Source organism: Eschrichtius robustus, chromosome 6 (assembly GCF_028021215.1).
Source record: "Eschrichtius robustus isolate mEscRob2 chromosome 6, mEscRob2.pri, whole genome shotgun sequence".
Taxonomy (NCBI): domain Eukaryota; kingdom Metazoa; phylum Chordata; class Mammalia; order Artiodactyla; family Eschrichtiidae; genus Eschrichtius; species Eschrichtius robustus.
In genome coordinates this window covers 37,666,292-37,693,449 of record NC_090829.1, presented here as the reverse complement: position 1 = coordinate 37,693,449, position 27,158 = coordinate 37,666,292, and the positions used below count along the sequence as shown (strand labels likewise).

The 27,158-nt window shown below is 38.7% G+C and overlaps 1 protein-coding gene across 6 annotated transcripts in view; it reads left to right on the top strand.

Annotated features, from left to right (window-relative positions):
• Window positions 1–27,158, top strand: part of VEPH1 (ventricular zone expressed PH domain containing 1) — a 238,717-nt gene that overhangs the window by 165,494 nt on the left and 46,065 nt on the right. For all 6 annotated transcript variants that reach the window (XR_011074282.1, XM_068546156.1, XM_068546152.1 and 3 more), the window contains exon 12: window positions 26,118–26,235. Coding sequence is in view for 5 of the 6 variants with exons in the window: in XM_068546156.1 (XP_068402257.1) it covers window positions 26,118–26,235 (118 nt within the window). In the remaining variant the exon portion in view is untranslated. The remainder of the gene's footprint in view (window positions 1–26,117; window positions 26,236–27,158) is intronic.

Genomic DNA, 27,158 nt, shown 5'->3' with positions numbered 1-27,158 from the left:
TAAAATTAGATCCCACTTAGACACTATAATAAATAAACTAACTCCAGATAAAGCTCTAAATGTAATCAATGAAACTTTACAACAATTAGAAGAAAATAGCCATAGTTGTCTTTGTGACTTCAGGATAAGAAAGAATTTAAGACCTAAGTGAACAGAAATCATAAAGGAAATATGAATAGATTCGAGTACATAAAAAATTTAAATTTCTGTATGACAAATTACACCACAACAAAGTTAAAAGGCAAGCACAACCTGGGAGAAGTTACTTAAAATATGTGTAAGGGCCCGGAACCAAGATGGCGGAGTAGAAAGACATGCTTTCCCTCCCTCTTGTGAGAACACCAGAATCACAACTAGCTGCTGGACAATCATCAACAGGAAGACTCTAGAACACACCAAAAAAGATACCCCACATCCAAAGACAAAGGAGAAGCCACAATGAGACGGTAGGAGGGACACAATCACAGTGCAATCAAATCCCATAACTGCTGGGTGGGTGACCACAGACTGGAGAACACTTATACCACAGAAGTCCACCCACTGGAGTGAAGGTTCTGAGCCCCACGTCAGGCTTCCCAACCTGGGGGTCTGGCAATGGGAGGAGGAATTCCTAGAGAATCAGACTTTGAAGTCTAGTGGGATTTGATTGCAGGACTTCGACAGGACTGGGAGAAACAGAGACTCCACTCTGGGAGGGCACACACAAAGTAGTGTGCGCATCAGGACCCAGGGGAAGGAGCAGTGACCCCATAGGAGACTGAACCAGATCTACCTGCTAGTGTTGGAGGGTCTCCTGCAGAGGCAGGGGGTGGCTGTGGCTCACCGTGGGGACAAGGACACTGGCAGCAGAAGTTCTGGGAAGTACTCCTTGGTGTGAGCCTTCCCAGAGTCTGTCATTAGCCCCACCAAAGAGCCCAGGTAGGCTCCAGTGTTGGATTGCCACAGGCCAAACAATCAACAGGGAGGAAACCCAGCCCCACCCATCATCAGTCAAGCGGATTAAAGTTTTACTGAGCTCTGCCCACCAGAGCAACAGTCAGCTCTACCCACTACCAGTCCCTCCCATCAGGAAACTTGCACAATCCTCTTAGATAGCCTCATCCACCAGAGGGCAGACAGCATAAGCAAGAAGAACTATAATCCTGCAGCCTGTGGAACAAAAACCACATTCAAAGAAAGATAGACAAGATGAAAAGGCAGAGGGCTATGTACCAGATGAAGGAACAAGATAAAACCCCAGAAAAACAACTGAATGAAGTGGAGATAGGCAACCTTCCAAAAAAGAATTCAGAATAATGATAGTGAAGATGATCCAGGACCTCGGAAAAAGAATGGAGGCAAAGATCGAGAAGATGCAAGAAATGTTTAACAAAGACCTAGAAGAATTAAAGAACAAACAAACAGAGGTGAACAATACAATAACTGAAATGAAAACTACACTAGAAGAAATCAATAGCAGAATAACTGAGGCAGAAGAACGGATAAGTGACCTGGAAGACACGATGCTGGAATTCACTGCTGCAGAACAGAATAAAGAAAAAAGAATGAAAAGAAATGAAGACAGCCTAAGAGACCTCTGGGACAACATTAAACGCAACAACATTCGCATTATAGGGGTCCCAGAAGGAGAAGAGAGAGAGAAAGGACCAGAGAAAATATTTGAAGAGATTATAGTCAAAAACTTCCCTAACATGGGAAAGGAAATAGCCACCCAAGTCCAGGAAACGCAGCGAGTCCCATACAAGATAAACCCAAGGAGAAACACACCGAGACACATAGTAATCAAACTGGCAAAAATTAAAGACAAAGAAAAAGTATTGAAAGCAGCAAGGGAAAAATGACAAATAACATACAAGGAAACTCCCATAAGGTTAACAGCTGATTTCTCAGCAGAAACTCTGCAAGCCAGAAGGGAGTGGCATGATATACTTAAAGGAATGAAAGGGAAGAACCTACAACCAAGATTACTCTACCCGGCAAGGATCTCATTCAGATTCGAAGGAGAAATCAACAGCTTTACAGACAAGCAAAAGCTAAGAGAATTCAGCACCACCAAACCAGCTCTACAACAAATGCTAAAGGAACTTCTCTAAGTGGGAATCACAAGAGAAGAAAAGGACCTACAAAAACAAACCCAAAACAATTAAGAAAATGGTCATAGGAACATACATATGAATAATTACCTTAAACGTGAATGGATTAAATGCTCCAACCAAAAGACACAGGCTTGCTGAATGGATACAAAAACAAGACCCACATATATGCTGTCTACAAGAGACCCACTTCAGACCTAGGGACACCTACAGACTGAAAGTGAGGGGATGGAAAAAGATATTCCATGCAAATGGAAATCAAAACAAAGCTGGAGTAGCAATTCTCATATCAGACAAAATAGACTTTAAAGTAAAGAATGTTACAAGAGACAAGGAAGGACACTACATAATGATTAAGGGATCAATCCAAGAAGAAGGTATAACAGTTATAAATATATATGCAGCCAACATAGGAGCACCACAATACATAAGGCAACTGCTAACAGCTCTAAAAGAGGAAATCGACAGTAACACAATAGTGGGGGACTTTAACACCTCACTTACACCAATGGACAGATCATCCAAAATGAAAATAAATAAGGAAACAGAAGCTTTAGATGACACAATAGACCAGATAGATTTATTTGATATTTATAGGACATTCCATCCAAAAAGAGCAGATTACACTTTCTTCTCAAGTGCACATGGAACATTCTCCAGGATAGATCACATCTTGGGTCACAAATCAAGCCTCAGAAAATTTAAGAAAATTGTAATTATATCAAGCATCTTTTCTGACCACAACGCTATGAGATTAGAAATGAATTACACGGGAAAAAAATGTAAAAAACACAAACACATGGAGGCTAAACTATACGTTACTAAATAACTGAGAGATCACTGAAAAAATCAAAGACGAAATCAAAAAGTACCTAGAGACAAATGACAATGAAAACACGACGATCCAAAACCTGTGGGATGCAGCAAAAACAGTTCTAAGAGGGAAGTTTATAGCTATACAAGCCAACCACAAGAAACAAGAAAAATCTCAAGTAAACAATCTAACCTTACACCTAAAGGAACTAGAGAAAGAAGAACAAACAAAACCCAAAGTTAGCAGAAGGAAAGAAATCATGAAGATCAGAGCGGAAATAAATGACATAGAAACAAAGAAAACAGTAGCAAAGATCAATAAAACTAAAAGCTGGTTCTTTGATAAGATAAACAAAATTGATAAACCATTAGCCAGACTCGTCAAGAAAAAGAGGGAGAGGACGCAAATCAATAAAATCAGAAATGAAAAAGGAGAAGTTACAACAGACACCGCAGAAATACAAAGCATCCTTAGAGACTACTACAAGCAACTGTATGCCAATAAAATGGACAACCTGGAAGAAATGGACAAATTCTTAGAAAGGTATAACCTTCTAAGACTAAACCAGGAAGAAATAGAAAATATGAACATACCAATCACAAGTAATGAAATTGAAACTGTGATAAAAAATCTTCCAACAAACAAAAGTCCAGGACCAGATGGCTTCACAGGTGAATTCTATCAAACATTTAGAGAAGAGCTAACACCCATCCTTCTCAAACTCTTCCAAAAAATTGCAGAGGAAGGAACACTCCCAAATTCATTCTATGAGGCCACCATCACCCTGATACCAAAGCAGACAAAGATACTACAAAAAAAGAAAATTACAGACTAATATCACTGATGAATATAGATGCAAAAATCCTCAACAAAATACTAGCAAACAGAATCCAACAACACATTAAGAGGATCATACACCATAATCAAGTGGGATTTATCCCAGGGATGCAAGGATTCTTCAATATGTGCAAATCAATCAATGTGATACACCATATTAATAAATTGAAGAATAAAAACCATATGATCGGGCTTCCCTGGTGGTGCAGTGGTTGAGAATCCGCCTGCCAATGCAGGTGACACGGGTTCGAGCCCTGGTCTGGGAAGATCCCACATGCCATGGAGCAACTGGGCCCGTGAGCCACAACTACTGAGCCTGTGCGTCTGGAATCTGTGCTCCGCAACAAGAGAGGCCGCGATAGTGAGAAGCCTGCGCACCGTGATTAAGAGTGGCCTCCACTCACCGCAACTAGAGAAAGCTCTCGCACAGAAATGAAGACCCAACACAGCCAAAAATAAATTAATTAATTAATTAATTTTTTAAAAAAAACAAAAACGAAAACCATATGATCATCTCAATAGATGCAGAAAAAGCTTTTGAGAAAATCCAACACCCATTTATGATAAAAACTCTCCAGAAAGTGGCCATAGAGGGAACCTACCTCAACATAAAGGCTATATATGACAAACCCACAGCAAACATCATTCTCAATGGTGAAAAACTGAAAGCATTTCCTCTAAGACCAGGAACAAGACAAGGATGTCCACTCTCACCACTATTATTCAACATAGTTTTGGAAGTCCTAGCCACGACAATCAGAGAAGGAAAAGAAATAAAAGGAATACAAATTGGAAAAGAAGAAGTAAAACTGTCACTGTTTGCAGATGACATGATACTATATATAGAGAATCCTAAAAATGCCACCAGAAAGCTACTAGAGCTAATCAATGAATTTGGTAAAGTAGCAGGATACAAAATTAATGCACAGAAATCTCTTGCGTTCCTATACACTAACGATGAAAAATCTGAAAGAGAAATTAAGGAAACACTCCCATTTACCGTTGCAACAAAAAGAATAAAATACCTAGGAATAAACCTACCTAGGGAGACAAAAGACCTGTATGCAGAAAACTATAAGACACTAATGAAAGAAATTAAAGATGATACCAACAGATGGAGAGATATACCATGTTCTTGGATTGGAAGAATCAATATTGTGAAAATGACTATACTACCCAAAGCAATCTGCAGATTCAATGCAATCCCTATCAAATTACCAATGGCACTTTTTACGGAACTAGAACAAAAAATCTTAAAATTTGTATGGAGGCACAAAAGACCCCAAATAGTCAAAGCAGTCTTGAGGGAAAACAACGGAGCTGGAGGAATCAGACTCCCTGACTTCAGACTATACTACAAATCTACAGTAATGAAGACAATATGGTACTGGCACAAAAACAGAAACTGATCAATGGAACAAGATAGAAAGCCCAGAGATAAACCCACGCACCTATGGTCAACTAGTCTATGACAAAGGAGGCAAGGATATACAATGGAGAAAAGGCAGTCTCTTCAATAAGTGGTGCTGGGAAAACTGGACAGCTACATGTAAAAGAATGAAATTAGAACACTCCCTAACACCATACACAAAAATAAACTCAAAATGGATTAGAGACCTAAATGTAAGACCGGACACTATAAAACTCTTAGAGGAAAACATAGGAAGAACACTCTTTGACATAAATCACAGCAAGATCTTTTTTGATCCACCTCCTAGAGTAATGGAAATAGAAACAAAAATAAACAAATGGGACCTAATGAAACTTCAAAGCTTTTGCACAGCAAAGGAGACCATAAACAAGACGAAAAGACAACCCTCAGAATGGGAGAAAATATTTGCAAACGAATCAACAGACAAAGGATTAATCTCCAAAATATATAAACGGCTCATGCAGCTCAATATTAAAGAAACAAACAACCCAATCCAAAAATGGGCAGAAGACCTGAATAGACATTTCTCCAAAGAAGACATACAGATGGCCAAGAACCACATGAAAAGCTGCTCAACATCACTAATTACTAGAGAAATTCAAATCAAAACTACAATGAGGTATCACCTCACACCAGTTAGAATGGGCATCATCAGAAAATCTACAAACAGCAAATGCTGGAGAGGGTGTGGAGAAAAGGGAACCCTCTTGCACTGTTGGTGGGGATGTAAATTGATACAGCCACTATGGAGAACAGTATGGAGGTTCCTTAAAAAACTAAAAATAGAATTACCATATGACCCAGCAATCCCACTACTGGGCATACACCCAGAGAAAACCATAATTCAAAAAGACACATGCACCCCAATGTTCATTGCAGCACTATTTACAATAGCCAGGTCATGGAAGCATCCTAAATGCCCATCGACAGACAAATGGATAAAGAAGATGTGGTACATATATACAATGGAATATTACTCAGCCATAAAAAGGAACGAAATTGAGTCATTTGTAGAGGCGTGGATGGATTTAGATTCTGTCATACAGAGTGAAATAAGTCAGAAAGAGAAAAATAAATATCGTATATTAACGCATGTATGTGGAACCTAGAAAAATGGTACAGATGAACCGGTTTGCATGGCAGAAGTTGAGACACAGATGTAGAGAACAAATATATGGACACCAAGGGGGGAAAGCTGCGGGGGGGAGGGGGGTGGTGGGATGAATTGGGAGATTGGGATTGACATGTATACACTGATGTGTATAACATTGATGACTAATAAAAACCTACTGTATAAAAAATAAAATAAAATAAAATTTAAAAATTAAAAACAATAAATAAACAAAATAAAATATGTGTAACACACAAAACTCTCCTACACATCAACAAGGAAGAGACAAACAACCCAAGAGAAAACTGGGCAAAGAACATGAACAGAAAATTCACTGAACAAAAACTCAAGTGGCCAAAACACCTAAGAAAGGATGTTTATACTCACTAAAACTCATTGAAATAATTGATTTAAAATGTTAAAGGTGAAATACCATTTACAATGATCAGACTGGCAAGAATAAAAAATTGTGGCAATACAAGTTTTGGCAAAGATGTGAAAATATAGGAATGTTCATACATGACATATGAGACCAAATCAGGTTTATCTACTTAAAAAAGAATAAAGTACTTAAGAAAAAAAAATATATGTAGTCAATAATTAGATTCATAAATGACAGCTAGCTGGCAGTCAGGGTGGGTTGAGTAACTTTCCAGACGTGTTACTTAATTACATTTACAACTTATCAGAAAAAAACCCTTAAGCATTTTCCCCCACAAAGGATCCCCCCTATCTAGTTAATTAACATATCCATCACCTCACATATCTTTCTTTCTTCCCTTCCTTCCTTCCTTTCCCTCCCTCCCTCCCTCCTTTCTTTCTTTCTTTCTTTCATTCTTTCTTTCTTTCTTTCTTTCAGAACATTTAAGTAAGAAATGCTCATTTCTTTCCACAAGGAGGTTTTATATTATAACATATAAAAATGTTCTGTCCTAGACAAGGTTTAAGACAAATTTTCCTTTACAACCTTTCTAAAAGGGCAATCTGGCAATAGCTGGTTATATTATAAATTCATGTACCCTACTATCTTGCAATTACATTTCTAGGTGAAACTCTCACATACTTGCACCAGAAGACATATACAGATATTACCTGAACATTGTTTGTGCCAAAAAATCAGGAACAATGCAGATGTTCATCATTAGAAGGGCACAGAAAAATGTGATATAGTCATGCTACACAGGCAGTGAAAGTGAATTAATTAGACCTATGTGTAGTAACATGGAATAAATCTTAAAAACATAATATTGATTTTTAATAAGCAAGTTGCAAAAGTATGATATGAATAGTATGATAGCTTGCATAAATTTTTAAAACACACTGAGCAGTATTATGCATTATTTATGGGTACATATACTTGTGATAAAAATACAACAGCATATTTAGAATCACACCAAATTCATGATGGCATTGCCTCTGGATAACGAGGAACTCGGGAAAGGAAGGAGGGAAATGTTACTGGGAAGAAAATTAAGGAGATCTCAATTTCATCTATAATTTTGTTTTTAAAAAATCAGAAGCAAAGTATTAGCATTTGTTAAATTTGGCCCACAAGGTCATGAGTATTTGTTACATTATCCTTTGTACATGCGTTTCTTTCTTTCCTTCTTTCTTCCTTTCTTTCTTTCCTTCTTTCTTTCTTTCTTTCTTTCTTTCTTTCTTTCTTTCTTTCTTTCTCTTTCTTTTTCTTCCTTCCTTCCTTCCTTTCTTCCTTTCTTTATTTATTTTTCTTTTTTCTTTTTTTTTCTGATTAAACCTGTAAGTAATGTCTAAGAGTAGAGGATTAATATATTTAACTACAAAAAATATAAAATGTATAAAACAAAATCTATTTAGTAACTTGAAAATATGTGTAACAAGTATGAAAGACAAGTTTAATATCCTTAAGATACTGTGGGTTCGTGCAAATCAATAATCAGTGGGCCAAAGACATGAGCAAATAATTCAAAGGAGACTTTGAGTGCAGAAAAAGTATTCAGCCTCATTAGTAGTCAAGATTAAAAAATTGAAATTAAAATAACAGTACCTTTTTAATCCATTTTTAAAAAGGCAATAATCAGTGCTAGCTAGAGTAAGGGAGTTTAGACACTTTCACACATTTCTAGTCAGACTAAATTATTTCAACATTTCTAAATACGTAATTTAGCAATGCAGGTCAAGAGTCTTAAAAATATTCATATCCTTTAACACAGTGATTCTACTTCTAAGAATCTGTTCTAAAGAAATCATCTGAAATGTGTACAGAACTTAAGGTACACACACCAAAAAAATACTGTGGAGTAATCTGTTAACAGCCTAAATGTCTAAAGGTGGGGAAATGAAAGTGTTATATACATATGCTTGGGGTGGGAGGGGGAAGCTGGAGCGAAGTGAGAGTAGCATCGAAATATATACACTACCGAATGTAAAATAGTTGGCTGGTGGGAAACAGCAGAATAGCACAGGGAGATCAGCTCCGTACTTTGGAAGGACCTAGAGGGGTGGGATAGGGACGATGGGAGGGAGACTCAAGAGGGAGGGGTTATGGGGACATGTGTATGCATATGGCTGATTTGCTTTGTTGTGCAACAGAAGCTAACACAGTATTGTGAAGCAGTTATACTCCAATAAAGATCTATTAAAAATATATATATACACATTATAACACAATATAGTATAACATTTTCTAATATATAATTTAGATTATTAATATAAAATAATTTACAATATGTGATATATCATAATAATGTACATCATATATATGCCTAAAGATAGGACAATTAAAGTAATACATGTCTATAGACATCCATATATAGGGAAGAATATTAAGAAACCATGAAAAATCATGTTTATGAAAACTGTTTAATGACATGAAACAATGCTTACATCAGATACCACATTGTGGGATGCAAAATTATTTATATAAAGAAGATTATTTGGAGATTTGCCCATTAAGACAGCCGAAAGGAAATATACCAAAATGTTAGCAATGATTAGCTCTGGTTGATGGGATTAGCTATCTTCTAAATTTTCTCTAAGTATCTATTTCTTTTACAACCAAAGGAAAAATATTATTACAGAAGTACCACTTTTACTTATATTGCTTTTTGTAAGTAAATGTAAATGAACAGTTTATTTAAATAAAGAAAAATTTATTTTACTAAGCAGAGATGAGTGATGCAGCATCATATTGGAAATGTCAAAGATATTGGTCTTTAACATCTTAAGGAAGGAGGAGATGTTCACTTGTGTTTCCAGTAAATATTTAGAGTGCTTACAATTGCCAGGTAGTCTTCTAGATGCTGAAGATAGAGCAATGAATTTTAAAAATACATAATAAAAAAAGAAAATTCCATTTTAAGATAACCAATTTTCACTGTAAAATAAGGATTTTAGAAAAAGGGCAGAAAATCCATTGATTTTAAGAAATGAAGAGAATGGCCTCTGTGGAGTAACTAGAGATACTATTAATAATTCCATTCCAGGGCACGTGCACCCAGCCCTTCAGAGGGAGCAGTGCTCTGATTATCAGAGGACCAGACAGTTGACAAAGCTGATGGGGAGATTGCTGAAGGGCTGGAATGTGAGAGAGGGGTCTCTTTTATTGACACACATGTTCCAGTTCCCAAAGCATGGAGAAATTCCATATGTCATAGAAATGAGTTCTCGAAGCTATGCCCATTATGGAAACGAAACCAAAAAAAATTAAATTTACTGCTGAAATAAAATGTACCCCATGTGGCTAACACTTGGAGATTTGTTTTCAGTCCACATTGCTACGAACACACTTGACAGTTCCCAGGGTAACTGGCTGTAGTGTCAAAGTATAAATAAAACTAAAGCTCCAATTCTTGGTAGAACAAAAAGAGACCTTCTGATGCTCCCAAAGGCTTAGATTTAGTGTTTTGAGTTACCGTGTTAACATAGTGCTTGAATAAATAAATACATAAGTAAGTAAATAAGTAGTGGGCTTATTATATATAGAATGTAACTTCAAAATCTTACCGGAAATTCAAGTCTACATGTGTGATATAAGTGACAAGTGTTGGTAGGCCAGCCTCAAAGGAGAACAGTGTGAACCCAGGTGTCTGAAAGAGGTTAGCTGTGTTGAATCTCCCTTTCGGAGCAAGCTAGGTAATAAAGGGGTAGATGGAAATTAGGTTCGAGATTTCAGAAGCCTAGATGGGGTCAAGGGCTCTTAGGCTTTCAGGCTATGAGCTCAGAACCAGGAAAACCTGATAGGCATATCTAAGAAGCAAAGGTGAGGTAAAGAGATAAAAAGAAGGTGTGAATAAGCATCCATCCAAAGAAGCCGGACAAGTGGTAAATCCAGTGATTATGGGGTAAATTCCATGAGAATGCAAGTCATGATAGGAAACCGCAGGCAAGGGGGTTGGGAGGGCAGATTGAGGGTGGAGTGTGGATGCAGATGCAAAGTTGGGGGAATGGTAGACATTAAAACACAAGGTCTGGGCTTTTAAAAGAAAGAGGAAAGTGGTTCCATGTAAGGAGAAATGACATGAGCAGTCACATGGAAGAGACAAAAGATCTCAGTGAAGTCATGGTAAATATGACTCAAGTTCATTCATTCAGTTAAAAATATTTTTTACAAATGCCTGCTCTGTGCCAAGCACTGTGCAGAGACCGAACCTAAACAACCATGCTTGCCCCATGGAGACAAGTAATGTACACGTAAATAAACACACAATTCCACACTGACAGATGCTGTACAAGCATAAAATGCCTGAAGAAAGAGATGAAGGACGAGGGCATTTGATGGATGGTCAGGGAAGTCTTCTCTGAGCTGGTGTCCAAGTTTTCCTGTCAAAGGAGCCTATTTGCATAAAGGCTTTGAGATTAAACACACACACACACACACACACACACACACAAACAAAAAACAAAAGAAGAATTTAAAAAGAAAGTCAAAACCTTGGCATATTAGAGCATTCTTCTCCAAATTTAAATCACACATCCAACCAGAAAAAATTTTAGAGTGAGCACCATCCATGTTTATATTTATTTACTTATAAATTATATACATGTATTATACTCATTAATTCCATTAGAAAACATATTCAAAAATAGAATTGGTAAAGGAGGAGATGAAAAAGAATGTGGAAATTCCATTTTCCTCTTCCTACATCCCAGTGAATGGTCATGCATATGCAGGAGTCAACTCACTCCCCTTCCACAGTGTTGGAAGGAGTGTAAGGGTCAGGGTGAAGCCCAGTGAACAAAGGGAGAGTGAAGATTAAGGGGTTGAGAGCTGGTCTGGGGGAATTTACCACTGGCCTCGTAAGCCATGGCAAGGAGATTTTATTGCAGTGTGCGGGAAGCCACCCAAGAGTTTCGAGCAGCAGACATTACCCAGCTTGTCTTCAAAAGATCACTCAGTCTGCTGTGTGGAGACTAGAACAGAAAGGGGCAAAAGTAGAATTGTGGAGATCACAAGGGAAACTATTGCTAATCCAGATGAGAGAAAAAGAGTAGTTAAAACTGGGATGGTCCTGGAGGGATAGAAATAAATGGCACATTCAATATAAATTTTGGAGGTAAATGAGTGGGGTGTAAAGGTGAGGGAGACTTTCGAACATCTTAAGTTTAAAATGCCTGTGAGATGTTCCAGTGGAATTGTCTAGTGGGCAAACGGGAAATGGTTTAGGCCAGAAATATAAATGAGGGCATCGTTGGCACAGAGATGATGAAAGCCATGGGAAGATTAAAGCCATCTGGGAAGAGAGCACAGAGAGGGAAAGGACCCTGTTCAGGATTGAGGCCAGAGAACAGCCGAGAGACAAAAGAAACCCAGAAGGTGTAGAGGTCACATATCTCAAGAGAGAGTCCAGGAAAGAAAGAAAAGGGAATTGGATAGGATTTGGCAACCAAATCAAGGAAGGTAAGTACAGATAAGCATCCATCCAATTTGGCAACTTAGAGCAGTTTTAATGGAGTTTTAAGAGCAGGGTTCAAACAGGAGTCGGTGGAGAAATGAGAAGGAAAGAATGAGGAAGGAGACAGAACATGTAGGGAGCCATTTTAAAAGTATGGTGCTGAATGGGTTGGTGATGGAGGAAGTATGGAGATGGTTGAAAATGGAAGCCCCCAGATCATCTTTATAAGTTGTTGGGATAAAGCAATAGAGAGGGCGAGAATGATGAGCAGGTGAGAGGAAAAAGGACTCCACACAGGCCCAGGTCAACTAGTGGATTTGGTGGTGAGAAGATGAGTGAGTTCTTTTTTATGGCTTTTCATCTTTTTCAATGAAATAAGAGGTGAGGCCATCAGCTGAAAGTGGAGTCAGGGAAGGAGGAATGGAATGTAGGAGGTTTGAGGAAAGAGAAAGTTTGAAATGAAATTCTCACAGAAAGGAACCGTGAATTTGCTAGAGAAAGCTGGCAGGACTGTCTGGCACCAAGGAACATCCATTTGGGTTCTGAGATAACAGATTTAAACTAAAACAGACAGATGATTTTCTCCAGCAGTGATCAGGGGCTAAAATGGAGTTCATCCAGGCTTGGGCTTTTGGTTGAGTGGTAATGAAATGGTGAAAAGTTTCAAGGTAGGGGAGATCTGTGTTTGAGAAGATAGAGGGTAAAGATGTAGACCAAAAGAAAAGATTTAAAATGCTGAAGAGGAAGAGTCTACACCTAGGAGACTCCACTTGAGAAACAGAAAGATGGTCTTTAGAGCCCAGAAAAAAGCAAAGTTATTTTCTGAATGAAGACAATGGATTTGTGCTGAGCTTCTCTCCACAAGACCCCTCTACTTCTCCCAGCACCAACCTATGTTCTACCATTCCCCTTGGAAACAAGGGCAGAAGCTCATCCATGAGCTCCTCACCAAAGTGAAGGCAGACAGACAATGGCTGAGAGGCCAGATGAGGCTAAATGTGACTACAGCCACGTTTACACCATGCTCTGTGCATGAGGCTTGCGATGCTGGAAGCATTTCCCAATGCTTAAGTATTGGTAATACTCCATGCTTGAGCATTAGCTTAAGCATAAGATGAATTTTTATCACAGTTTATCTAGTATCAGTGGACTTGCATTCTTTCACCACAGCCACGTAATAGTTCCTCTGGGATTACCGCGATGAACATAAGAGGAGAGGCTTGAAGATGAACAGACTCCTTGAGAACTGACACGTCCTCTGGAACTTTTATAAGCATGACTTTTATTGATGTCTTAGGACCACTGAGTTTGGAAGTCCAGCCAGATTCTAAACTTTGCCTCCCTAAATTCTGTCTCTACCTTCATTTGGATTCACTCTTTCTTTCCCCTTAACAGCTATACATTATAACAATCTAATTGAGCCCCTCATTTAAACAATTCCATACATACAATTCATTATATTAAGTGATTGCACATGATTTTGTAAACACATTAAACCTAAGTGACAGTTCCATTCACTGTTTAAAAACTAGAAAATTATTACCCTTTTACTTGGCTAATTAATACACACTATTAATATCCCCCTACCCACCATTCACATATACTGTGCTTATGTTGTACATAAGCTTTTTTAAAGAAATTAAAATCGGCATAAATATTTTCTTGGTTTATTTTAAATCCTGGCTGATCACATGTATTGTGTTTCCTTCATGTTTCACAAGCCAGACTGTCTTATAATGAAGCATGTCAATTTTACTACTGTAGTGAACATTCCTTCACAGTCAGCCAGATGTTCTGCATCAGTCAAGGAAATTAAAAAAAGAAAAAGAAAAACCCTTCAGAAAATAGTTAACAAAATAACTCTATTCCTGGGGGAACAGAGGCATGCAGTCCCTCTGAAATGTCTGTTCTAATTCAATAGTGGTTTAGGTTCTTTTCTTAAATAATCAGTGCATGAGTACAATCTTTTTCTTTTTCCCTTGATGCTATCATGGATATTGTATGAATGCCTACAGACGCTGGGCACTGAGCTAGTAGACAAAAGCAGCACCTCTTTTCAAGCAAAGTGGAAGTGTAGTAGGTTGAAGCTCAGGACCTGGGTTTGAATCCTGGCTTCACTACTTACCAGTTCTTTTATCTAATTCCCCCGTGCCTCATCTTCTTTACCTGCGAAGTGCAGAAAACACTAGTACCCAGTTCACTGGGATGTTATGAGATTTGGAAATATATGCAAAATCACTGAACAGTGACTGGGACATACATAGTAAGAGCTCAATAAACCGGAACTAGTATTGTTTTACTGCACTTCCTGTGCAAGACCCCTCTCAACAAAATGAATGACAAAGCTTTCATCTTTTGAGAATGAGCTTTATTTTCACAATAGCCAAAATGTATCCAGGCTTAAGTCTCTTATAAAAGGAGACTACTCAAACTGAATAATAGGGCTTCCCTGGTGGCACAGTGGTTAAGAATCCGCCTGCCAATGCAGGGGACACGGGTTCGAGCCCTGGTCCAGGAAGATCCCACAGGCCGTGGAGCAACTAAGCCCCTGCGCCACAACTACTGAAGCCCACGCACCTAGAGCCCGTGCTCAGCAACAAGACTGCAATGAGAAGCCTGTGCACCGGAACAGAGTAGTCCCGGCTAGCCACAACTAGAGAAAGCCCGCGTGCAGCAACGAAGACCCAACGCAGCCAAAAACAAATAAATAAATTTATTTTAAAAAACCTGAAAAATAGTTTCCAAGTTAAAAGTTGGACTTCACTAAAGTAATGAAACTTTTTCATGTGTGGCTCACGAATATACTCTAAAAACAATTCCAAAACAAACTTCTAAAAAGGCAGAGGCTGTGTCATTAAAACGTGTGTCATCATCCAAGTTTCAAGTTTAAGACTCATTTCAAGATATAAATTCTGGGGTTTTTTAGTCTAAAAAATCATAGCAATTTATATATCTCAATACTAGGCATATCAAGAAGGAGAAGAATCAGTGGCACTATTGGCTTTTTTGTTTTTTAAGGACCCTGAAAGTTGCATGTAGATTGGCAAACTTTTGGTTCTAAGAACACATGACCCTCTTTCCCTTAGAGGTCACAGACTGTGGCGTAATCTTCATGTTTTTAAATTCAGTAAACAACTATTTCCTAGAGTCTAATTATTTTCAGTACATCTTTGAATTTTTATACTATTTTCAATATAATTTTGGGTTCCTAATGAAGACCAGTCTGAGGGGAAGGAGCCATTTTTTTAAGTCCTCTGCTAAATACAGTCCAGAGTATCATCTGACGCCTCATTCCAGGGTCTGGTAATTCCTTGCACAGTCCCACTTGTAGCCAATGCAACCACCCACATTGCACGTAAGCCCCTTTCTCCGTGATCTTTCCCCAGAGCTAATGGGAAGCATTAGAACACCCTCACTCCAGTGCTGGTTTCACTGAGTAATTCTCGGGCCTTAGCACGCCAAGAGTCCCTGGAGAGCTTGTTTAACTGCAAATTCCTGGGGCCTCTGCAGATCTTGCAAGGGGTACTTGCTTGGGTGGGCCTGGGAATCTGCATCTTAGACGAACGACCCAGGAGATTCTGAGGCAGTACGTCCCACAGTCTACTCTTACAGAAACACCGGAAAAGAGGCAAAGGCACCTGGAATCCAACTGACTTGGCTTGAATCACATCTCCACCACCAACACGCTCTGGGAATCTGCTCAAGTTGGTTAACCTCACTGAAACCCACTCGCCTCATAGGGTTGCTAGGAAGGGAAAATGAGATGATGCATTTAGTTAAGCACCCAGCAGAGCACTGGCACAGAGTAAGTGCCCCATAAACAGCACCTGTAAAACCATTACTTCATAAACTTCCAGACTGTGGTTAAATCACCTGTTCAGTTTTCTCTTTTTGGATTTGTAACAATTTAGATATATTTATGGCCCTGCTTTGAATTTTTTCCATTTTCACTCCTTTTGTGAGAACTGAGTGCTGTGGTCTGTGTCTGAGCAGGGCTCAGATACCTCATTATAACCCTATGTGTGTGTCTAATTATTCTCTAAATGGGCACACCTCACTGCACCCTTTAATCTCAGCATCTCATTAGAGTGCTCCATTTGCCACCTTGTTATTTCCCATCCCTTCACCAAGGTCCCCTTTTTTTTTCTGCTCCTCCTTTCAGTCCTCATATCTTCTTACACCCATTTCTTTATTCACAGTATTAAATTCTTCCTTTTATGCTTGTCTTAATTCCCTCCTTTCTGCACAGCTCATTACATCCCTCCATCTGTGAACCTCATTATGCCATTCCATTTTTATCTCATTACACCCTCATCATGCACATATTATTAGCTCCCCCATTCATACACAGCACTGCGTTCTTTCTCTCTGCTTCTTATCACAACCTGCCCTTTCCACCCTCCCTATTTAATGCTTCCATTTATAAATCATATTACGTCCCCCACAAATGCCTTTATCATTACATCCAACCATTTATGCATCTCATTACCCCACTGCCCAGGCACATTTCTATGTACATTTCTATTTGCTCATCTCATTATGGCCCCATCGGACATGCACACGTCATTACCACCCTTTCAGATGTTCACGTTGCATTACATCCTTCCATGTTTGCATCTCACTATACCCAGTATTCGTAGGTTTGACAACAAACTAACGAAAACAGACAGATAAATATGTTACTTGCCTTTAGAAAATGAAATATGTTTCTCAGGCGCCTGATATCAGTGTTTCTTAAACAAGTCATTCATTTCAGAAAGATTTACATATATTTATCTAGCTGAGACAAAAAACACTGTATATTTTATACGCATAGAGAGGAGCGTCTTATCTTACTTTGTTCATATCATCATAATTATCACTGCTTTGTATTACTTCTCTACAGTTTACAAAGTAGCATAGTTATCCATGAATTGATTTGTGGCCACAGCTCTCTGAAGGAGGCAGCTTAGGGATCACAGTCATCGTGCAGATTGAGAAGTACATTGAAAGCACTGAGAAATTAAGATATTTCCCAAGAACTACTAGTGAATGACAGTAGCAGGGCTCAAACTCAGATCTTCTGGCTCCCAAACCTACATTCTTTATACCATCCCACTGTGCAGAGAAGAACCTTATTTCTAAGTATCACTTGTGTCATGTAACCCATTCTGTAACACTTCCCTACTGTAGACTGGGTGCCAGCGTTCTTTAGGTTTGGTTTGTTTTCTAAAACAAAACAGTAGAACGTATTTCAAACACTTTGCATTTCATGTATTTGTCTCTGAGTTTGAAGAGCTAGATTAAAATAAGCTTTCATATGGAGCCACCCAACAAGAATAAATGCAAAAATCAGGAGAAATAAATGGTCCTTTAACGACCGTCACCACTGAGGCCAGCCTCACACAGGCAAAATGAGGAGATCCCTCTACAAGGGATTCGAAAGGCACCAAGGAATCCTCCCCACATGTAGAACCTTTCTTCCTTACAGATTCTAAGCCCTGCCAGTCTCTTTGCGTCACTGAACTGTGTTCTCTGCCTCACTTTTATTTTTTTTTAATTATGAAATAACTGACAAATTCAGGAAAGTGCAGGAAGATGATATCCATTCCTACCACAAGATAGAAGAGGTGTTTACATTTCTTCCATATTTACTTCAAATATTTTCCTTTACAAAAAGAAAGAAACTGTTGCAAATACTCTCCTGAGGTTGGTGTGTGTTATTTCCGTGAATGTTTTGTACCATTGTTTTAAAATTTTACATATGTGTTACCGTATTGCATACATCTTTTGTAATATGCTTTCTGTGTTTTAAAAATATATCAGTTCATACGTGTAGATCTAGCTCATTCATTTTACTATCTGTGGAATTTTCCATTGGGTGAATAGACCAGAGTTTGCTTTATCCCTTTCTCTACTGAGGGGTAGTTCATCTTATCACATCTGTCTTGATCTCTACTGCTTCACCAGTGCTTAGCACTGTGCTCTGTTGAAAGACTAAACGGAGACATTTGAAATTCCCATATCATGGGAAACAATGCCTTCTCCCTAAGTCCATGATAAGAGTCAGTTTTATCCCCTTGATCACTACTCCAAGTAGTAAACAAGTCGACAAAATGATCATTCTTAAAATAAAACTAGACCCTGGCCAAATGTTGTTATGCACTAGTGTATTAAAATAATTGCACCCAAAAAGGGTGGTCTGATGCCCAGAACCTGGAATGCTTCTGATGACAGCAAAAGGCAATAAAGGTAGAGAAAAATACAATGTTTTCTACAGAAGTGTGGTTGATTTTCCCCATGGTTTAAGAAGCAGTGGTTTTAGAAGTCACTGGAGACTGTTGCCAGCCCCTGATGCAGTCAAACCACGATGACTGTGGTCACCAAAAGCATGGCCTATTTCAGGCATTAGAAAGGGTTGTTAGATGGAAATTCCTCGAGAAACTTCAGAGTCTAGAAAGGCCCTTTATTGTGATGTGGAAAAGGAATTCTTCATGCTGTGCTGGTGGGAATGTAAATTGGACAGCCATCCTGAAAAGCAATTTATCAGAACCTAGAGAAGTTAAAGATATGCATAATGTTAAATTTTTTAATGTGTCATGCAAACAAGGTTTCTGGAGCAGAGCAGATTATTATTATTTACAGCAGATAACCTCACCGCTTCCCCTTTGCCTCAGTTGTTTACCATCAGGCAACACGATGAGAACCACATGTCATCCTGTACATACCAAGGTCTGTATTATAGGGAAGGAACCCTGAAAATATGAATCTGGATATTTACATAGGGGAAGGACAATGCCCCCACTCATCTGAAAGAAGGGGAGAAAAATCTTTGCTCCTTGGGAAGGATGCTGAGTTCTTACTCTTACCTTTTGGGATGCAGATAAATCGCTCCATGGAGAGGATAAGACTAGTGTCTCCAGCTTGATAACCCAGGGGTGTCTCCAAATCCTGGGTCTCATCCCCACCTTGAAATGTGAACACATACTTCTGGGAAGATAAATCTCTCTAGATGGTCTCTCACTTTCTGATTAGTTATGAATTAACTTCTAAAGCTTTTTCTTTTAGCCCAGGTCCCAAGTTTCAGTGAAATTTGCTCAGAAAGCCCAAACTGTGCACAACCATAAAAATATTTTCTCTATATTCTTATACATACCCTATGATCCAGCAATTTCACTCCTGAATGATTATCCCAGAAAAATTCTTGCTCATGTCCACAAGGGGACATGTATGATGAGAATATTCATTGTTGCATGGTCCGTCTAGGTGCAAAGGTGGAGGCACCCTTGATGCCCATACTTAGGAGAATGGTTAGATAAAATGTGGTGTGTGGTGAAAATGCACTAGTAAATCACATTGCAGCAGTAGAGGCAACAAACTAAATACACATACAAAACCACGTAGAGATCTTGAGTGAAACAAGCGAGAAATAGAATGTGGTCTATGATATAACGTATTTGTGAAAATGACAAATACCCTAAACATTGCTACATATTTTTCAGGAATACATATCTGTTCAAAGACATATCAAACCCCAAAGAGTGAGAACTTATATAAAGGGGAGATGGGAGGAGAGTCTGAGAATGAGAGTGGTATCAGGGATAAAGGAAGAAAATTAAGACAGCAAGAAAAGGACCTCACCCCCAACAAAATAACCTACAGGGCTGAGGAGTATGATTATCTCACTAACGGATTCCAAATGAAGAAAAAGAAAGCCTCTCCAATGAGCTTTTTCCACATCAGCACCCTCTATGGTCTAGTACACATGATAATACATAGTAGTACTAGATGCTCAATACATAGTTGTTAAATGCAGGTGGCAACCACTGATTAGAAAAAAAAAAAAAATCACTGCAATTCTTTGTTTTCCAATATGAAAGGAGATCCCATGGGAATGCAGGCTTTCATTGCCAGTAGTTCTGGTGATTACGTTTACTGCTGACACCCTGTAGAAATGCCAACATTTTCATGACATTTGAACATTGGCAGTCTTTTGCCCTTGCTTCCACTCTGATAAAAAATACTTTGCTGGTTTTAATGGGCTAAAATTTAAAAGAAATTGATACAGCAGAAACTAACACAACATTGTAAATCAACTGTACTCCAAGAAACATTAATTTAAAAAAATAAAATTAAATTAACCACTGGGGAAAAAAAATAAAACAAATTGGATCCTTAAAGAAATTAATTATGGGTTTATCAAACATTTATGAAGCTTCACCCAATTTGCCACCTTTATTTTGACTCAATGCATATGCTTATATTAACTTTTCCATAAACTACTTTATTTAAACTCTTGTCATGCTTACTGCCAACATTCTGTAATCAAAAAAATCACTTTTTTTTGGTCCTTAGGTGAGTGTGAAAATTTGGCTTTTTGAATCAAATCAAATATTCTATCATATTTATTGGTTCTTGAATGAAAGAATTCTTCAAAACATCTCTCTGAAATAAATCAAACATGGGTGCTTTCTTCCAGCCACTTGGAGCCAGAACTATAGAATTGTCGTGACTTGCCAGGAGCAATTCAGTTCTTCTCAACACACTGGGATTCAAAAGATAGGAAGAAGGTCAAGTCTATTTCATGATCTATAGTGATAGTAAAAAGCTTGCCACTTTGACCTCAAATACTCATGTGTACTTAGAGTTCTTTTCCTAATCTGGGATGGAAAAAGGAGAGACGATGGAATGTAGCACATGTACGACATCCATGTTGAATACTGGAGCACACTGTGAGTTCTTCCAGGTCAGCACCCTTGCCACCTCTGCTCAGAATCTGTCTCCCAGCTGTTGCCCACCTCCCTCCTCACACATCCCAGCCTCCTGCCAAGTTTCAGATAAGTCCCAACAAGTTCAGTATTCATGCCTCAACTCTTCCTTCTGTATTGCAAAATTTGGAATAAAAACATCTCTGATTATCAAGAGTGGAATTTTTGCTCTTGCAACCAGATTATGTATTTTGTCGTATGAAACCAAACTATTGTGGAAAAGTGTGAACATACGCACATGAGGGTTGACAAATTCCTCAAATACCAATTAATGGAGACAGATCAGCCATCCCCACATCTGTTCCCAAGGGTGTAGAATTAATTTCCCAGTCAGTGCATGCCAGAATAACTTGGGGAGCTTGTTTAGAAATGAAGATTACCAGGCCCAAACACGGACTTATTGGGTTAGGCTTCCAGAGGCAGACCTGTATATGATGTTTGTAACAAATTTCCCCAGGATTCCTGTTGCCAGTACCTCCTGAGAACTGGAGATCTGGAAAAGCTGAGGGTCTTGAAAACAAGCAGTCAACATGCTATATTGATGGATTCAGGCAAACATTCTTCTTCAATTACTACATTTTATTCTAAAAACTTGTTTTATAAAGTTAAATAAAATGAATTCCTGTAATATACATAGAGACACAGGTATTTTTTTAAAGTAAATATGTTCTAAAAGAGCTTAATAATCATAACTGAATAGACATGAAAATTGAAAACCTAAATGCCATTGCTGATATAAATGTGGCCCAATTAGCAAAAATTTAGAGAAATTCGTTGAACAGCTCCTATGGGCAGAGTGCTATGCTAATTAATTTCAGAAGCTACAAAATAATATAGAAATATAATAATATAGAAATAAGCTACAAAATAATATAGAAATTGTTAAGGAGCTTTAGTCCAGTTGAGAGCCAAAAAAGTCACATCAGAAGAAGGTTAATAATAACCACAGCCAAACACAAATAAAGGTGTGTTCTAGTTTCCTTCTGTGAGAAATACTGTGGACCCAGTGGATTGCCTTCTCATGTCCTTGGAATACAGGACTGTGTCTCCTTCATCTATTTGTCTTTGGTTCCTGACACCAGGTGCTCTTAATTCTAAGTGATATGAATTGAACTCAACAGTGATATTTCTCAGAAATTGAAATAAATTTTTAAAATTAGAGCATAAATATTCTTTAGTGTCTCTTTTCCTAGTTTATTCATTCAACATACAGTTAGAACATGTGCATTAGAAATAACCATAAAGACGTAAAGCGTTACTATTATGTGAAAATATTGAAGATTGTTTAAAAAAAACTCTTGTTTACATTTCTTAAAACATGCTTGAAGTATGTGCCGAGAGTTGATCCTATTAACCATAGGCACATAGAGCGTGTGAGGCAATCCTACGTTTCGTATCTGTGCAAAAATAGAGTTAGAAAAAACAAAAAAAAATAGAACAGAATTTAAATGTGCCAGAACCCAAAGTTCTTCCAGATGTATCCTTTCACTGATTTCTGGAAAACTGTTTCGCAATACCCTCTCACAGTACATAGACCATGTTATAAGATCCACTTTGCACTTTTACAGAATCGATAGCATTGACTCATGCTGTCATTGTCATCAAAACAATGTTGTAAATATCCTCTCATCTTTCCAAGCTGCCTGGCATAGTTTTCCCTTAGGAGGCTTTGCAAGAGACATTTTATATAGTCTTCCAAATTCCTACTCCCATTAATGACTTTTTTCCTAAAACTGGACAAACATTTACTTAATCAGCTGTTTTAAAAATATCATTTTCCCCCTCCAAGGGCTTTTACCCCTTTTGAATTAGATGGTGTTTATCAGGAAAATCCTTCTTAGTGCATGCTTACTATGATTATGTATCTTTTTTCTTTAAGTCAACAGAAATAATACGAACTTCAATATTCTTTGGGTTTTATTGAGGCCTGATTTGGTGTGTACTTGAAAGAATGTGACCCGTCTAAGTAGAAGCATCATTTTCATTGAAAATTGGCCAGCAGTGTCACCTTCTCTTCTCCTTCAGAGCGAAATCTCAGTACTGATGCCTAAAACTGCATAACAAATCACCGCAAACCTAGCAGCTTAAAACAACATGTATTTGTTATCCCACAGTTTCCTTGAGTCAGGAATTTGCTTGTGACGAAGCCGGGTTCTCTGCTCAGGGTCTCACAAGGCTGCAGTCAAGGTCTTGGCTGAGCTGTATTCTCATTTGGAGGTTCGAATGGAAAGGGTCAGCTTTCAAACTTGCTCAGGGTGCTGGCAGAAATTTGGCAGGGTGGAGAGGTTGTTGTAGGACTGAAGGGCTGGATCTCTTACTGGCTGAAGGCTGCCTCTAGGTCCTAGAGGCCACCCACAGTTCCCAGCCATGTGGCCCTATCCATAGGCAGTTCACAATGTGGCAGCTTGCTTCTTCAAGGCCAGCAGGAGAGTTTCCCTATGCATCTGCTGGCAAGATGGGTTTTGTGTGTGTGTGTGTGTGTGTGTGTGTGTTGGGGGTGGAGGGAGGAGATACATAATAATACAATAACGAGATTAATATCCTATCACCTTTGCCATATTCTTGGTTAAAAGCAAGTCACAGGTCCCTCCCACACTTAAGAGAAAGGGATTATACAAAAGGATGAACACCAGGAGATGGGAATTATTAAAAGGTCACCCTAGGGTCTGTCCACCACAATGCCATTGAACGGAAATACTCAATGAGTGACCCTACTTAGATCTAAATGATTTTGATTACTCTTCTGGAGTCTAGTTGTCTTAAAGGAAGTTTGTAATTCTCTAACCAAATCAATTTTAGTTCTCTTGCCTTAAAAAAAAAAAAAAATAGCAATTCCTGGGCAAGGCCTAGAGAAGCTACAGGACCCAGGAGGGTAAAGAAGATGAGTAGGAGAGAGAAATAATGACCTCAAGCACATTGAAGAAGTCAAAATTCCAAAAATTTAGGTATCACGAGTTGATGGTTTGTGTTTGCTTGTTTTGTGATTTATTTTGCTTTGATTTTCCACCAGTGTTTGGAACTACCTGTGTCTCATTTGTCTCTCTATTCAAAGTTGACTGTTACTGCCAACTTCAACAGTTCATAGAATTACCATCTACTTCCTCACTCAGTCCCCTTTGCACGACACCTAAATCCTCTGAAGAAGTAAGTCTGCTTTTGACTTGAGAACTTGAACACTGGGATCTCGCTTGCCATCTGTCTTAAACTTTTAAAGTAACTTTTTGCCAAGACCAATGTGGATTATAAGCAACAACCTGGGACATTTCTGGTCTCAGAACAGGAAAAATAAAGGAACCCTTAAGTATTATTTTAAGTACTTTGTTTGCTAGCAGTGTTTGTGGTGAATGATAAATTGATCCTTAATTGTGTGGGAAATAGAGAAGTGATCTGCATGCCAATGGCCAAGTATAGACTTCAGAGACTTAGCAGTTTTGAAACTGATATTTGTGAACATCTGCTTTTTCCCCATAAATTTTAATATGGATTTCATCCTTTGAAACCTACAAAACTCCCAGGTGCTTCTTCAGTCTTTATCTTGGAAACATGCTTTTTAAAAAAAATCTCCTTTTTTTTCATTGAACACATTCAAAATCACTTTTGCTAAAACAACATTTCTTTATAAACAGTGCCTATTGGAATGCCTAAAAGATGAAATTAAATGTTAGCAGCTCAAAAAACTGTATTCAGCATTTTGAGCCTCCAAAATGTCCAATCCCAGAACACAAGCCATAACAGTCTTAATAAAGGATGCTGAAAAGTATTCATTTCTAGTCCCAGTTTATGCCTTTCTTTATCCCACAGATATTTATTTAATGCTTGCTTATTTTTAGTGCTGACAATAGAGCAGCCAATAAAACAAAGTCCCTGCCTTCATTGGGTTTTTGTTCCAGTGAGTGTAAATGTTCCTGAAAAAGAATTTTTAAATTTTCATAATACTGTTCGTATAGTTCATTGCAAACCAATGATATTCATCCATTCTTGATGTTGGACTAGATTCTGGGGATATAACTTGTGAATGTAGTAGATATGTTTCTGCTCAAGGAGCTTAGAGTTTAGCATACTTCTCACCTGTGTCAAGAAAGGCAGACCCAGGGAACTTTGAGGTAGGATCTGGGTAGCCACTGATCATTCTCTATTTTAGATCCACTGTAAGCAGGGCTAACAATGCCTCCATCCCTTGGCTCTTGGGCATACTAAGAGCTGTTACTATGGGTAGAAGATGAGTGTGTGGACCAGAGGAAAGGAAATAAAATCACAGCTCAATAGACGACAAACAGATAAATCAGCTGGGCACGTGCAAGGCTAGAAAAGACATTAAATCCCTGCTAGGAAAGCAACTTTTTAAGAGTGCAATTCTGGCCACCCTGTAGCAGAGGCTGTAAGTCATTTACATAATAGGAAAGCCTCAGGAGGATAGTAGAGCTATTTAATTTAGTTAAGCTAATAGTTTTCCATCCATTTACAGTATAATGGAACCTCCCTCCTCTGCCTCTTAAACAGGAACACATTGGCAGGTTGCCACAGGGCACATAATACAGGGGCGGTCTTCTTGGTGTGTCAATTCTACTCAACCATTTAGAGGGGAAAAGTTAATTAATCTACTGGTAAGTAATTTAAGGCATTATTTTCCATTAAAACCAATGCAGCCATATAATGGACTAGCATGCAAAATTTGCAACCACTTTTAAGATAAGCATGAAACTAAAACAGGGCTGGAGCCAAGGGCTGAGGGATTAAACCCTCTCACACATTTTCTATCAGCCCCCTGTGAAGCCAACCTAATAAAAATAATTTTTTGGTATGGATAATTGATTCTCAATGTTATGTAGAGTGTAAATACAAGACAAGTCCCCCAGAAGCATTCCTTTCAACCACACTGCCACTTGGATACCCCAACTTTTTAGAAATTCTGGAGCTGCTGTTAGATGTAAGAAAATTCTGGGCCACTTCACTTCCCCACAACCTGACACCCAGCCCTGGGGCCCATGCTCGCTGCCTTCTGCATTTAAGAGCGCTCCCCAGGAAGAGTTTGAGCTGGCTGCTGTGTTCCAAAATGGGCCAAGAGAGGTTTGCTCAATGCCCCCTCCTTGTCCTTAGCAGTGAATTTGAGCCCTGGACGTCCTGCTTCCATATCCCATTTTCCCCCTCTCAGAATGCTATGCGGCAGGCGGACCCACTTATGTTCTTTGTGCTTTGTGTTCCTGAAACAGGATCTGGACCAGGTACAGCTCCATCTGGAAGAAGTGAGGTTCTTTGACGTGTTTGGCTTCAGCGAAGCAGCAGGAGCATGGCAATGCTTCATGTGCAACAACCCTGAGAAAGCAACTGGTAAGAGCCTCCCTCCCCTGGCTGCTAAGAATCACTTGTGCCCCTGGGATTTACAGGGATGCATGATCCCCACCGCTTTCTGGTTGGCTTTCTTATTGCATAAACATCCTAAGTTGGCATATGCACAGAGGTGTGCCTGACTGCCTCTGCTTCATGCTGAGAAAGGTATCTTACCAAAGTGGGAGTGAGAAAAAGGGAGGATGTTGAAAGGGAGAGAAACATAAACGAGAAATGAGCAAGAGAAACAATGCCTACAATTATATGGCTATCAAGAAAGTGGTACTGGCCATTTTGCCCTGAAAACATTCTTCATTTCAACCCCGATGACCCTGAGGGTTAGAGAAAAACAAGCATCCTGTCAAGAACCCCAAAGGAATGAGACCACACTAAATGAGTGAATGGTGACCTCCTCATCTCATAGTCCTCCCTTACATCTTTGCTTGATGATTGAACTGGGTGAAAAGTGAGACATTTAAAGAGTAGGGAATTATTTGAGAAATCGCTTCATAGCTGGTTATTTACCCTTCCCTTCCTTTCTGCTGCCCAAGGAACTTGGTCTACTGACCTTGCCTAAAAAATAATCATTGTTAGTGAATCTGAACCAAGCTCTATGTTAAACATGTCAGTATCTCATTAACCTTCACAATAATCTCATAAGGCTAGTACTAATATTATCTCCATTTTACTGATGGGGCAACAGAGGGATTTGGGAACTGCCTGAGGTCACACAGGTAATAAGTTAACAGCATATGGATTTGAACTCAATCTGACTCTAGAGCCCACGCTCTTAACCAGTTCTCCATGCTGCCTCCCAGTTACGCTTGCCCCAGTCTGACCAGTGGAAATAGGTCGATAAAAAGTCTAATCTTCACAAAGTTATGCTGTCCTTGGGAACAGAATATTTTATCACCAATGTGCCCTCT